The sequence below is a fragment of the Corvus kubaryi genome, unplaced genomic scaffold (assembly GCF_017639235.1).
Source record: "Corvus kubaryi isolate FWS band 111438036 unplaced genomic scaffold, C.kubaryi_AGA036_p1.0 128, whole genome shotgun sequence".
NCBI lineage: Eukaryota > Metazoa > Chordata > Aves > Passeriformes > Corvidae > Corvus > Corvus kubaryi.
Window position 1 is genome coordinate 1,478,159 of NW_024580663.1, and position 14,532 is coordinate 1,492,690.

Here is a 14,532-nt window from a genome sequence, read left to right on the forward strand (position 1 = left end):
TGAAGATCTCCAGCTGTGCCGTGGAGCTCGAAATAGCCTGGTGGTGCTGCTCTCTGCCCTGTGATGGACAGGGAGAGCGGTGCCTCCAGCACAGCTCTGCACCCCTGGGAGCTTGGGGTGTGCCCATGTCCTGCTCTGGAGCCCGGGGAGCAGCTGAGCTGCAGAGGAGCCAGGTTTGCACTCCTGGAAATGGCATTTCCAGCTGCTCTGGGCACCGACAGCACCAGGCAGGAGCTGAAGGAAGCACTGCACGCAGTGAAGGGAGGGAGCACCGCAGTAACTGAGTGTGGCTGAGGCTCTTTCTGAGCTTTAAATGAAAGGGTTCAGGTGCAGCCTAAACCTTGGCGGGGGAATTTTGGGTTCACAGGCACCACATAATCCATGGAGGTCCTGAAGCACGCTGGGAGCCGCCGGGGTGTGAACAGGAAACAGGAGGAGACAGGTTTTGTTTTTAGCACCAGATCTCATTTCCCTGCCTGTGCTTCTGGCAAGTCTCAGCTCAACCCCGTTTTTCTTTCCTATTTTCTTGCAGCACTACTTTGTCCATCTCCCTCCCCGGCACTGGTTTGCAGCTCAGTGATGCTTGTGCAGCATCCTCCTGCCAGCTGGGAATGTTCTGATGGCTGGGAGTCACAGGCCTGGTCTGTGGGGATTTATTCCTGAAGAATCATAAATAATTCATGCAGGAGCTCCTCCAGCTCCTCCTGGGCAGGCCAGACCTGTCACCAGTGCTGGGATCTGTACAGCCCGGCTGGGGACAGTGCTCAGGCGGTCACAGCCCGGTGACAGTGGCTTCTTCTCCCAGCCCTTCCCTGAGAAAACTGGTGCTCAAAATCCCACCTGTCTTGGGGAGAAAAAAAAGTGGTTTGGAGGTTTGGAATCCTCCCAGCTGAGGGGTGGGGACGGCAGCAAGCGGGGTCTGGCAGGTGCGTGCTGGTGTGGGGGGAATTCACCTCCTGCGGTGTCAGCGGTGGGCTAAACACGGGGCACTCGGGGACATTGGCTTGTTCTGCAGTGGGAGGTGATGGGAGAAGGAAATCCCACGCAGGGCTCCTCGGGGAACCCCCCCAGCCCCGGGATATCACATTTATTTCCTTTCCCTTGTGATGTTCCAGCGCGGTTCTTCTGTCCCGCTCCACCCCTGGAAAGGAAAAGCATTAAAAAGACGCGAGGCGGAGGGATAACCTTCCCAGCAGAAGGAAGTGGCCTTCCCACCTCCCCTCCCAAAATCGGGGCACGGGCTGGGAGACATCCGGCTCTCCGCCCGCAGCTCCGCGGGCAGCAGGAGCGAGCGGGAGGGAACGGGAGCGAGCGGGAGCATCCCTCCGGGAGAGCCCCGGGCTGCGCGGGAGGAAGCGCGAGCACAAAGCAGGGAAATGACTTGGCAAAGGTCACCTGGAGCTGGGGCCGAGCCCAGGAATAGCACCGGGGCTCCGGCCACCCCCCGCGGCACCGTCCCCTCCTCCCGCTGTGCCGAGCGGTGGCACCGGCCCAGCTGAGGGGACGGCTCGTGACACTGGGGTGGGGTCGATTTTGTTGCTCTTTGGGGCATCAAAATTCACCAAGACAAAGAAAAGTGATGACAGCAGCGATGCAGGAGCCTCACCTGGGATGGGAATAGGCTGGGGGTACAGCGGGTGCCCATCAAGGCTGGAAAAGCAGGAGGAGAGGGCGAGGTGGGCACAGGACACCAAAGGAGGCTGCCTGGAAGGTGTGGGGACACAAAGGTGACGTGGCTGGTGGGGCTCCAACCACACCTTGAGGATGCTCCACAACGGCCAAGGAAAATTCCACACGACCTTCCCTGTCCGGAATGCCTCCAGTCACCTCGAGACCAAAGTAAACCCAGCCCGGGCTCCGGGGGCTCTGCAGGCTCAGGAGGAATACATGGAACAGCTTTAGGCTGTGTGTGCACAGCTGGCCAGCTGTGGTGATACCGGTGCAACAGCTGGGCAGCCTGAAGGTGGGGGCTGGGGGCTGAATTGAGGCGGTGCAGGAATGACGGGGGCTGAATTGAGGCGGTGCAGGAATGACGCCAGGGACATCAGTGCTGAGCCAAGCTGGGATGGAGAGCGTGCCAAGACAGGGAGCGGCCGGGGCAGACGGATGCAGGGATGGGGAGAGGCCGGAACGGACACAGGCCGTGTCTGCCAGCGCCTCCCTCCTTCCCCCGTGCCCTCCCGGCCGTGTCTGATGTGGCCACGCTCCCGCTGATTCACCAGCTCGTTTTGGTGCGGCCAGCTGGAATTGGTGACATCATCAAAAGCTTTGTGCTGGGAAAGGTGACTTGGGCAGATCGCCCTCCAAAGGCAGAGCAAGGAGCAGGGATTGCCCCTGGATTTAGGCAAAATGGGAATAAGTCAAAGCCTGAGATGTAACAGTGGGGGAACAAGGCTTTGAGTCAAGGCAGGAGCGGGAGTCCATCACCTCTTCCTGAAGCATAAGAGGTTTGTGGCGGGTCAGGGAGAGCAGGAATCACACCTTGTGGGCAGCGTGCTCTGCAGGTGACAGCAGCGACGGTCCCTGCAGGGCGGCAGCGGAGGGCACTTCCACACCCTGTCGCAGCTGGGCCCGTGCCGCCCCACGAGCCGCCACCCCGCCCCGGCATTGTACCAGCCCGGTCCTCCCTTTTCCTGTAGGTGGGGTTTCCATAGGATGTCGGCCGGTCCATCCCCAGCCCGGCCAGCCGGCCGGTGGCTGCTCGCGGGACGGTCCCTCCGCTCCGGGCTGTCGCAGCCCGGGGAGCACCCGGCTGCCGCGCCGTCCCCGGTGATGGCAGCGCGGGGGACAAAGGCCAGCCCTGCTCCTGATTTCCCCTCTTTTCCAAGCACTGGCTGGCGCCCACGGCTGTCGGAGATGGGAGAGGATGCCGAGGCCCTGCGGTGGCCGTGAGGACTCTCCGGGGATGCGGTGGCCGGCGGGACAGCCCATGGCAGCGCGGCGGGGCCGCGGGGGCTCGGCCAGCGGCGTGTTCGGGCTGAGCCGCTCGGCGCTGCAGCTGCCGGCGCTGTGGTGGTGGTACCTGTTCCTGAGCGCCGATGCCCAGGAGGTGGCCACGTTCACGGTGCAGTACCGGGTGCTGGAGGAGGTGCCCCCGGGCACTGTCATAGGGAGCCTGGCCGAGCACTTCGAGGGCGGCGAGAGCGGAGAGGCGGCGGAGACGTTCCAGCTGATGGAGACCCCCGGGAGGTTCCCGCTGCACGTGGGCAGCGGGGATGGGGTGCTCAGCACGGCCGGGCGGGTGGACAGGGAGCAGCTGTGCCGGCACAGTGATCCCTGCTGGGTGTCCTTCGACGTGCTGGCCGCCCAGAACCCGGCCCTGATCCACGTGGAGGTCCAGGTGATGGATGTCAACGACAACGCGCCGCGGTTCCCCACGCCCGAGCTGGAGCTGGAGATCTCGGAGAGCGCATCCCTGCGGACACGGATTCCGCTGGATCGAGCCCTGGATGCTGATGCTGGCCCCAACGCCTGCTGCACCTACGCCCTCTCCCCCAGTGAGCACTTCGCTCTGGATGTCGTCTCCAGCTCCGATGGGACGAGGCATGCGGAGCTCGTCGTGGTGAAGGAGGTGGACCGGGAGCTGCACTCCTCCTTCGACCTCGTGCTGACGGCCACTGATCACGGGGAGCCACCAAGATCAGGTACTGCTTTGATTAAAGTCATTGTCCTCGACTCCAACGACAACAGCCCCGTGTTCGCAGAGAGCTCCCTGACGGTGGAGGTTTGGGAGGACGCCCTGCCCGGGACCCTCCTCGTGACGGTCACGGCCACCGACCCTGACCAGGGTCCCAACGGGGAGATCGAGTACAGCCTGAGCAGGCACGCGCCCCCCGAGGTGCTGAGCACCTTCAGCATCGACGCCCGCACGGGCAGCGTCCTCCTGAGGCTCCCTCTGGACTACGAGGAGACCCACGCCTACGAGCTGGATGTGCAAGCGCGGGACCTGGGTGCCAACCCCATCCCCGCACACTGCAAGGTCCTGGTCAAGGTCCTGGACGTCAATGACAACGCTCCCGACGTCCACGTCACCTGGGCCGCGCGGGTGCCCGTGCTCTCCGAGGCCCTCCCCAAGGACAGCTTTGTGGCCCTGGTGACAGCCAGCGACCCCGACTCGGGAAGCAACGGGCAAGTGCTCTGCTCCCTCAGCCAAGGGCACGAGCACTTCAGGCTGAAGAGGACCAACAGCCACAGCTTCGCGCTGCTGACCAACGCCTCGCTGGATCGCGAGCGGCGCGCTGAGTACAACCTGACGCTGGTGGTGCGGGACATGGGGGACCTGTCCCTGGCCGTGCTGAAGCACCTCACCATCTGCATCAGCGACGTCAATGACAACGCCCCAGCCTTCGAGAAGGCCGCCTACGAGGCTGCTGTTGCCGAGAACAGTGAAGCACCTGCCTTCCTGCTCACCGTCCGTGCCACCGACCCCGACCTGGGCTTCAACGGGAAGGTCACCTACAGGATCCTGGACCCCTCTGCTTTGGGGCTGGTCTCAGTCGACCCCACCACTGGGGACGTTTTTGCCCTCCAAGCTTTTGATTACGAGCAGGTGAGGAGCCTGGAGTTCCTGGTGACCGCGGAGGATGGAGGGCATCCCAAGCTGGCATCCAACATCTCCATCAGGCTGGCTGTGCTCGACCAGAACGACAATGCTCCCATCATCACCACGCCAGCGCTGGTGGGAGGGGTGGCCACGCTGTCTGTCCTGGTCAATGCGGACACTGGGTGCTGCTGGGTGGTCCCTGGGAATGGGAGCACCCAGGGAGCTGCAGCAGTGACCAATTCCACACTGGTGTCGTGCCCTGGCAGTCCCCTCCTCTTCACCATCGTGGCCAGGGATGTGGACTCCGGCATCAACGGGGCTCTCCGGTATGATCTGGTGGGTGGGGATGACGCCGGGCTCTTCATCCTGGACCCCCTCCTGGGGCAGGTGTCCCTCAACGCCAGCAATGCCAGCAGCCTGGCCGGCAGCCTGCGGGAGCTGCTGGTGCGGGTGAGTGACCAGGGGGACACCCCCCTGCACACCCTGGCCCGGCTCCGCTTGCTTTTCCGGCACCACGGGGCCTTCTCCAAGATGTCAGCCCGGGATCCCGGCTGGCCGAGCCTCTCCGTGGTGGTGGTGATCTGCCTGGCCGCTCTCCTGGGCGGGTGCCTGCTGCTGCTGGCGCTGACCCTGTCCCTGCGCAAGAAGGACAAGAAGGACGGCATGGCCTACAACTGCCGGGAGGCGGAGGATGCCCGCAGGCAGCAGCAGCTCAAGAAGCCGCACAGGCAGATCCAGAAGGCCGACATCCACCTGGTCCCGCTGCTCCGGGGCCGCCCCCGGGAGCCCGAGCCCCCCCGGCCCTGCCAGGAGGAGCAGCCTGGCACAGCCACCCCCGCGGCCGGGGGGTCCCCACAGGCTCCGCTCCACCTCACCCCCACTCTCTACAGGACCCTGAGAAATCAGAGGACACAAAAAGACTCAGAGGAGCAGCAGGGCACCTTCGACCTGCCCATCCTGCAGCGCCGGCCCTGCCAGCCCCACAGACCCAAACACTTGGTGAAGGAGCCTGGGAGCCCCCCGGAGGCACCGCTGCACGGCAAGAGCTTGGTGAAGCCACCCATGGGAGAGCCCCAGGTGCCACCCGAGCAGCCCGTGGGTGCAGGGGGAGCCGGGCAGCCCCAGCCCCACCAGCAGATCCTCAGGAGCCTGGTCCGGCTGTCGCTGGTGGCCCTGGCGGAACAGAGCCCGACCGGGGAGTTCGCGATGGAGTCACCCCCAGTGCAGGTAGGAGCTGCCCCGGGCGTGTGGACACCCCCAATCCTTCCCTGCCCGGGCCTTGCCCACCCTGGGGGGGTGGGAATGTGCACCCTGATGGTCTTCGGTTGGTCTCTTCCCCCAGACTGGGCAGCGATGCCTCAATGGGCTGGGTAGGATGAACAACCCTCCCCGCCCGGCAGGGTCACCCCAGCAGGACACTCGGGAGCGGGGCTGTCACGGGGAGAAGGGGACAATCCCGTGGGCAGGGAACAGCGGGAGGGGTGCGGGGGGAGCTCGGGGCCAGGTGGGCTGCCCAGGGCTTGTTTTTCCCCCGGTGTGGGGATGCTGAGCCATCTGCAGGAGGAGGAAACGCTATAAAAAGGCCGGGGGGGGGGGCTCGGGGGGACGTCCTGGCAGGAAGCAGCTTGAGTGGCCAGCCCGGGGCTCAACAGGCTTTTCCTGCCTTGCAGCAAATCTCCCAGCTGCTCTCCCTGCTGCACCAGGGCCAGTTCCAGCCCAAAACAAACTACAGGGGAAACAAGTACACGGCCAAGAACGGCAGCAGGTAAGGCTGGCTCCCAGCACTTCCCTTCCCCACGCCCCCTTCCCCTGCTCCAGTCCCACCAGTCCAAAACCTCCGAGGGCAGGAGACACCAGGGCAGAGACACAAGGGAAAGGCTCATCCCCTGGGGTTGGAGGTTGTCTCTTCAGGGGATGGGTCTGCTCCTCTGGTCCTGGCTCCCAGTGGTATCCAGCTGCTGGGGGACCTTTGGCAGGTCCCTCCATACTCACCTGAGCTCCTCCATGGCCATGAACCATCATCCTTTGCCAAGAACTCTGACAGTTTTGGGTGCACAGGAGCACACAGTGGGCCAGCTCTGGTGGCAGCAGCACAAGGATGAGTGTTCTCATGGCTCTGGGAAGTTCCTTAGTGCCTGTCAACATGAGTTTGGGACACCTGACCCTGTGCCAGGGGGCAAAGGAGTGAGGAACTGCAGCAGGGCTGGAAACACCGAGATATCCCAGCTGTGTGCCAAAGATATCCCCAAACTTGATGGTGTTCCCATTAAATGATGCTGCTGACCTCTGGGTGCCCACTCCTGAGGATGCCAAAGCTTCATCCCTGCTTTGCCATGTCCCCCTGTCCCCACCTGCCCAGGCCAGGGGCAGACACAGCTTTCTCCACCTTCCTCACCTGCAGCTGCAGAGGATGGAGAGGGAGGGAGAGCAGCTCCAGGGCTTCTGGGGCAGGGCTGGGCTGTGGTGCTCCTCACCTGGAATGCTGGAGGGAAGCTCCTCTGAATTCATGGGGAGGAGCCAGCAGGTCCCTGTTTGCTCAGGATGTGCCCCTGGATCCCTGGAAATGTCCCAGGCCAGGTTGGATAGGGCTTGGAGCAGCCTGGGACAGTGGAAGGTGTCCCTGCCCATGGCAGGGGTGGGATGAGATGGGCTTTAAGGTCCCTTCCAGCCCTTCTGTGGTTCTGTGATCTTGCTGCAGAAGGATAAAAACCCTCTCAGGCAGGAAATGTGGAGCAAAACCGCAAAACTCACTAACTGAGGGGCACTCAAAGGTGCCTTTGGTTCTCAGAGTGATGCATGGGGAGGGTGCCCACAGCCCCTGTCCGGGGCATTTTGGGGGGATAGAGACCCTTCCAAGGGCTCATTGGGGCAGGGCTGTGCTGGGAGCTGGAGTGACCTGGGTGTTGTGACCCCCTGGCAGGGCTGCAGGGCTGGACACAGGGCTGGACACGGGGCTGGACACGGGGCTGGACACTGACTGCCTGAGCACCAAGGACAGCGGGCACGGCGAGAGCGAGGCCGGGGACCGTGACTGCGACAGCGCCTTCGAGCTCTCGGTGCAGCAGCTCGTGGGAGAGGAGCTGGAGACCCTCCTGGAGCCCCAGGCAGGTGAGGTGACCTCGCTACGGGCACAGGGTGGGGCTGGGGGGGCTCCAGCAGCGGGATCTCCTCAGGTAACACACCCTAACCCCAGCCAGGAGGTGCAGCTGGCTGGAGGGGCACATGGCACCTCCTGCAGTGGCTCTGGCAGGGGCAGGGCTTGGGGCAGCACGTCTGGACCATCCCAGGCTTTTGGGACCAGGCAAAGGGACTTGCTGAGCTTCACGTTGGAATTTTCCACGTGTTTATGGCTGCTCTTCCCTGCCATGGATGTGTCTGCTGTGGTTTAGGGTTTAGCGATGTGTGAGCTTGACCTCTGTCGTTGCTGAGGGGTGAGGTCCAGTTTCACACTGCAGCTGGGGAACTGCTTCCCACGCTGGCCTGAGCCCTCCCTTCATGGTGTCCTGGTCCATGCAGAGTGAGAAAGGTGGACACTTGTCCCTGTCAAGCCCCTCAGGGTGTTATGTACCCTCAGAGCCCCTCTGGGCTCCTCCTTCCTCTTCATCTCCGGTGACCAACCTAATTTTAGTGTATCTTTTTTGAGATGTGTGACCAGAATTGTGTGCAGTGTTTAGGGTCCACTGGGGATACAAGGAGGTTTTCTGGTTTGTTCCTCATTCCTGTCCTGGCCAAGCTCCACGCTGAGCTCTGTTTGTGGTGACTCCCAAATCCCTCCTCTGCGTGGAGGGAGAGCCATCAACACATGACAGGTTGCTGTTCCCTGGGACAATTATCTGACAGTTGGTGACACAGGAATTCACCAGCCACGTTTTGCTCATGGCACTCAGCATTATCAGGGCCTTCAGCAGGCCTCTGCTTTTGGGTGTTTTAGTGGAGTCAACACCAACATTGTCCCCTTTCCGTGTCATTTATCACTGTGTTGAGCAGATACTCTGGGACTCCACTAATGACCTCCCTTGGTGGGGAAGATTAATTATTCCTACCCTCACTTCCCAGCTTTTAACACATATTAGTCCCTGCAGAACCTGGCTGTAAATTCAGGCACAGCTCAGGTCCCCTGCAAGCCTGGCTGGTGCTGTTCCACCAGCTCAGGTGACCTCTGCCATCACAGAACTGAATCCTGGAATGGTTTGAGCTGGAAGGGACCTTAAAGCCCATCCAGTGCCACCCCTGCCATGGGCAGGGACACTTTCCACTGTCCCAGACTGCTCCCAGCCCCAGTGTCCAGCCTGGCCTTGGGCACTGCCAGGGATCCAGGGGCAGCCCCAGCTGCTCTGGGCACCCTGTGCCAGGGCCTGGCACCCTCCCAGGGAGGAATTCCTTCCCAACCTGTCCAGCCCTGTCTGTCAGTGGGAAGCCATTCCCCCTCATCCTTCACTTCAGGCCCTTGTCCAAAGTCATGCAGGACTCTCCATCCAGCCCTTCCAAATTTCCAGAACACAATTCCCCATCTGACAATGTCAGGTGGTTCCTTTGGGAGCAGCAGTTCCGTGGCTCTCTCTGCTAAGCCTTGCACAGAAGGATTTCTCTGACTGCCTGTGCTGGATTCACCTTCACTTAAAAACTCCTGTCACCATTTCCACCTCCCCTCCCTCTGATCCCGCATTCATTTGAAGCAGTAGTTAATGAACAGCAGCTAATAAACCAGGCAATTTCATATCTGAGTTCCTCTGGCACTCCGGGGTGAATGCCATCTGGGCCTGACATTTTCTACATGTTCCTTTTATTGATTTGTTCTAAAAATCTCCTCTCCTGGCATTTCAATTTGAAAGAGTTGGGCTGACTCATGTCCTGTAGCAGAAATTTCATTGTGGAGCCTCTGTGCTCGTCCACAGTCAAGAGAAACTCATTGAGCTTTGCTGCTGGGGTGGTTTGAATTCCAGAGCTGGGCTTTTTTGGTGCTCTTCCTTAAGGACAATACCTGCTGCTTCTCCCCCTTTGCCTTCCTGCTCTTTTATTCCAGTAAGGAGCAAACAAAGGAAAGGCTGAGACCTAAAAGCTTCCTTGGATTCCAAGGTCCTGCAGCCAGGAGCAGGGAGCAGCCAGGAGCCCAGCTCCATCCCAGGTGCACTGGCATGCCCTGATGCCAGGAAAGGAACTGGTGGACCTGCCCAGCAGCTCTGCCTGGATCCAGTCCTGCGAGGACTGGACCTGTCTACTCCGGGGAGCATCCTGGAAAATCTGGGCTATGGTGAGGCTGATCCATGAAGTGCCATCTCCCGTGATTCTTGGATCTAACAGGAAAAAACCCCTTTGGCCAAAGTCCTGGAGTTCCATAGAATCATTAGGGCTGGAAAAGCCCTCTCAGAGCATTGTCCCCTGCACTGCCAGGTCCACCACTGGCCGTGTCCCCAGTGCCACATCCCCATGCCCGGGATGATGATTCCGCCACTTCCCTGGGCAGCCTGTTCCGTGCCAGCAGGGAATGCTGAGGCTGTGGCTGGGTGGGCTCCTGCTGGCCGTGCCCAAAGAGGCTGCTCTGTTCCAGGGGTGCCAAACCTTCCCCAGGAGCCCAGACCTTCCCGCAAAGGCGGCCGAGCGCAGCCGCCGGAGCTGCCGGGCTCCTTCCTCCTCTCCCAAACACAAACAGAGCCGTGGACTTGCATCCTGAGAGGGAGGAAGGAAGCACAGCTGGTGCTCAGGAGGATCCTAACAGCTGGCTGAGGCTGGCTGGGCCTTTGTGCTGCTCCCAACGGAGGGACTGCAGTCCCAGGCAGCTCTGGGATTGTTGATGCTGCGGGATGAACTCCCAGCACTGTCTGTCAGCGCCGATCCCCCACCAGCCCAGCGCAGCACTCCCAGCAGCAGATGAGAGATAGAACTTTATGGATGATAAAAACAACCCCTGCTCCCCAAACACCATTAAAACAAGGCAGTAAAGAGTTATTGGTCAAATTAAACATACATAATTATGAGGTTTCATGGCCACGGGACTGTCAGCCTGGCTCTCCCTGCAGAGAGCAGACCAATTGTGCCCTGCTCCAGAGATGAGGCAGCCAAGTACTCAGGGAATGAAGTGGCTTCTTGCAGGCCGGGGAGGAGAACGCTGCATGTTTTACAGCAAAACCTGCAGCACACTCGGGTGATGTCTCCAGGAACAGTCACTGCGACTCAAACACTGAGACTGCAGAGAGAAACCCTGCATGTGAAGCAACACAGGAGAATTTTGGGGCTCCAGCTGAAACAAAAATCTGAGGGCTGTACCTGCCCTTCTCTCCTTACCAGGCTGGAGTCCCAGCTCTTGTCCCCAGCCCATGCCAGGACAGTTGTTTTCCAGGGGAAAGGCCAGCTTGCTGGGTGGGCTGAGGAAGGAGCCGTGCCTCAGTCACTGACTGCAGATCCCATGTCCCAGCTGTGGCAGGGTGTTATTGATGACCCTCTGGAACCAGCAGGGTAAGAGCATTGCAATGGGGACCCTCCTTTCAGATGCCACATCTTGTGTCAGAGCCACACAATTGTTACAGGGACACCAGCCCTTGCTACCCTGCCACTGCTGGGTTTTGTTACCAGGGAGGTTTTGCTGCTCCCAAAACCTTTCCCAAACCCGGCGGTCGCTCCAAACCCCCCCGAGCTTCTGGGATGTGCTTTGGGAAGGAACAATGAGGGGCTGGAATGCAGCCTCTGTGTACCACAGCACGGACTCTTGTTTACCAGCTACCTCAAAAAACAAGAATCCCTGTTTCCCTTCCTGCTGTCTGACAGGGAAGCTATTCCAGGCTCCCTCTGCTATGGGGTCCTTCCTTTATTTTCCAGGAGATGTTTATTCATGGACAGTTATAATCACTTCTTCTCTTGCCAACACTATTTTAAGCATAAAGATTTCCTCTGCTGGTGCTTATCTCCTCAAAATAATGACAGGTTGCAGTCAGATCCCTGGAGAGCACTCGCTTCCTTAGGAGCAGCCCCCCCCACCCCTTGGGGTCTCCATTGTGTCAGCCTGGATCACTCCTGGTTTCATCTCCAGAGTTTTCCCTGCTGGTGTCATTTCAGCTCCCGCTCCCGCAGATGGATCATCTGATTTGTGTGTAATTCCCCCAGTCACACCCAGTAACAATCCACCCTGGCTGTGCCTCCCTGCCAGCAGGGAATACCCCAACCAATCCTCTGTGTGATTCCAGTCGCCCATTTTGGGCCACAATCAAATTACTGGTGCACTAACGAGCCTGCCCCAGCCCCCAGCCCAGGCTCCCCCTGCTCCTCAGCTGTTTCCAATCGAGGAACAACTACTTTAGAGCTCAATTGTTCGGTCCCAGTCTCCAACCACCCAGCTGTGCATTTTATAATCCAGAATTTCATTCTGGTATTATTGTTTTCACAATAACCCATTTCTTTTCGGTCTCAATCTGCCTCTTTAACAGCACATTCCCACCCTGGAGTGACCCTGAAGGGAAGTCCACTATCTTTGTGTCCAACACTTCCCTCTGGAAAGCTTTTCATTGTCTGCTCCCCTTCAGCCAGTCCTAAACCCTCCCTCTCTCAGGCTTTGCTAACAATATAGTGAAGTGCCAACTGGGACTGCAACAAATGAGAATGAACAGTGATTCTAATGGTTATTTTATTAAAACAAACCAAACCAAAACCCCCAATAGTTTCAAACCAGTTCTATTGTGTTTGGCTTTGTTAACCCGCTGGTTTGCGTGGTGTCACAGGTGACCTGTTACAATCACTGCTCTCAGCTGATTTTAGGTATTTTCATTTATCAATATTTTTATTGATTTATTCCCCTCCCCCCCCTTCTCTGCTGTGCTGTCCCTCCCCAGAGCTGGCCCTCAAGAGGCTGACAGCTGCAGACCCAGCGTGGGTGGCCCGGCTGTCCCTGCCCCTCACCAGCAGCTACAAGGACAACGTCTTCTCCCCCGACTCGCCGCGCTCCCCCGAGGACGAGGAAGCTGCGAGGCAGGAGAAACCAAGGACCTTTGAGACCTTTGGCAAAGGTGCTGGGGCTGACCCCAGTGGCACTGGGACCAGGCTGGCCAGCACGTTCCTGTCGGAGATGAGCACCCTGTTTGAGATGATCCTGTCCCAGAAGGTGCAGGTGCACAGCGAGACGGGTGCGGGGCTCCTGCGGCAGCTGTCGGCCCGCGGGCAGAGCCTCGGCCTGGGGGACACTGCCCCAGGGCTGTAGCAGCTCGGTGGCTGAGGCAGGGAGAGAACAGTCAGAGATTTGGGGTGCCCAAGGTCGCCCCCAGCTCCAGCAGGGTCACTGTAGGACCGTGTCTAGACAGGTGTATTTCCTCCTTTGCCTCGCCCCATTGAGTTTCTCCACGACTGATTTCACCTTGTTTAGCTCCCCTCCGCCTGCCCGTCCTTGCCTTCCTCCTCTCCCACCCTGCTCTTCCAGTGCTCTCCCAGTGCTCTCCCAGCCTCCCATCCCACCCAGCAGCGGGAGGGCCCTTTCCTCCCAGGACAGGCCCAGGGAGGGGGTTGTGAGAACAACCACAGCACAGTGAGATACATCCATGTGATCACAGACTGTGAAAGTACCTGTCACGGACACTGCTGCAGCTGGACCCCAGGGTATCAGTTATTTAAATAAAACTGTTTTTTTCTAACACTACCCTCTCTGTCAGCAGCGTAGCTGACACAATCTATGTGCAGAAAGCCTGAAGTGGCAGCTGGGGAAGGGGAGATGTGCCTGTCTCCCACTGGTCCTTCCAGCTTCTGTGGTTCTGCCACCGTGAACTTGGCACTTTGTAGAACCCCCCAAAATCAGCCCTGGCATCTCTCCTACAGCTGCTCCAAGTGCCCACCATTTCCTTCTCCATAAGGACTGGATGTGGCACTCAGTGCTCTGGGCTGGGTGACAAGGTAGGGATCAATCACAGGTTGGACTTGAGGATCTCAGAGGTCTTTTCCAACCTCAATGATTCTGTTCTATTCTGTTCTCTCCTTTGAGGCCATTGGGTTTTGGAGCACAGTCCTTATCCAAAAGCAGACACCAGATGGCTGGAGTCTGCCACAGGTAACCTGGGAAAAGGGAAGCGTGAAAACACTGTTTTGAAATATTCAGTCACAAGTTTCACCCTTTTTATGGGTTTTCACTTTGATCCGTCTGTCTGGGAGCTGTAAGACAGTTTTGGGATAACAGCACGGGTGGGAAAACGAGGATACTGGTGGCAAAGGAGGAGACACACAGGTGTTTGTGCCTCTGCACTCCTGGAGAAGGGAAGGGCAGTGGTGACCCACAGGCTCATGCAGCAGTGTGGGGATGGCAGGTGAGGGCTTCTGGGCTCTCCTGGACCATCTCAAGTGTCCTACTCCTGTTCTTTTCCATGGACCTGGAGGTGACAGTTCCCAGCTTTAGGTGTGTACACACCTGAGCCACAGCACCAGACAACTACACAGGTAATTTAAAGTGGAGTAAATGAGAAAGTTACCCCTTTCTGTTGCTCTTGGGACCCAGTGACAAGAGCAATAGAGTGAGATTTCCCCAGGTGGACTTTTTAATATCCAAAATGTTGTTTTATTTGGAGTCTTCAAAACGCTTGTACTGATGAGCCCAGGTCTGGCATCCATCCACAGATGGGTTTGGCCTGGCCTGCTCGTGCTGCTGCTCTGCTAACACAAATCTCTTGCTGGTTTGTTTTACAAACAAAACGAGTTCTTGCACCAAAACAATGTCAGGGAGCCAAATTCTAACTGAGATGCAGCTGTGCAAACCATGAGGGAGGCATTTGTGACTGAGGAGCTGCAGCCCTGTGGGAATTCCTCTGCACCATGGGAGCACAGGCAGAGGGACAAACACCTGGCACAACCTCACATCTCCCTCTGCAAAGTTGCTTTGATGTGTCTGCTAGAGGACAATCCATACACAAAAATACCTTATAACAAGCAGGTTTAAAAGGAGACAAATTCCTCCCTCTTGGTCCTGTTTCCTGATTCTGCAAACTGCTTTCAGCCCCCCCAGCCCCTCTCCCATCCCGACCACA

At 58.9% G+C, this 14,532-nt stretch overlaps 1 protein-coding gene across 2 annotated transcripts; it reads left to right on the forward strand.

The window, feature by feature from the left end:
- Positions 1–2,586: 2,586 nt before the first annotated feature.
- Positions 2,587–13,160, forward strand: PCDH12 (protocadherin 12). 2 transcript variants are annotated; one of them, XM_042024987.1, is made up of 4 exons: positions 2,646–5,770; positions 6,214–6,308; positions 7,464–7,651; positions 12,364–13,160. In XM_042024987.1, the coding sequence occupies exons 1-4, from the start codon at positions 2,867–2,869 to the stop codon at positions 12,726–12,728; spliced, it is 3,552 nt and encodes a 1,183-aa protein (XP_041880921.1). In that variant the 5' UTR covers positions 2,646–2,866; the 3' UTR covers positions 12,729–13,160. The 2 variants fall into 2 exon arrangements, with proteins under 2 accessions (XP_041880923.1, XP_041880921.1); XM_042024989.1 differs by lacking the exon at positions 12,364–13,160 and having other exon boundaries at positions 2,587–5,770; positions 7,472–7,620.
- The last annotated feature ends 1,372 nt before the right edge of the window (positions 13,161–14,532 follow it).

Coding starts and splice junctions, on each gene's coding strand:
- PCDH12 (XM_042024987.1), top strand. CDS start 2,867: ATGCCGAGGCCCTGCGGTGGCCGTGAGGACTCTCCGGGGATGCGGTGG. Junction 5,771..6,213: donor TGGAGTCACCCCCAGTGCAG/GTAGGAGCTGCC, acceptor CCTGCCTTGCAG/CAAATCTCCCAGCTGCTCTC. Junction 6,309..7,463: donor ACGGCCAAGAACGGCAGCAG/GTAAGGCTGGCT, acceptor ACCCCCTGGCAG/GGCTGCAGGGCTGGACACAG.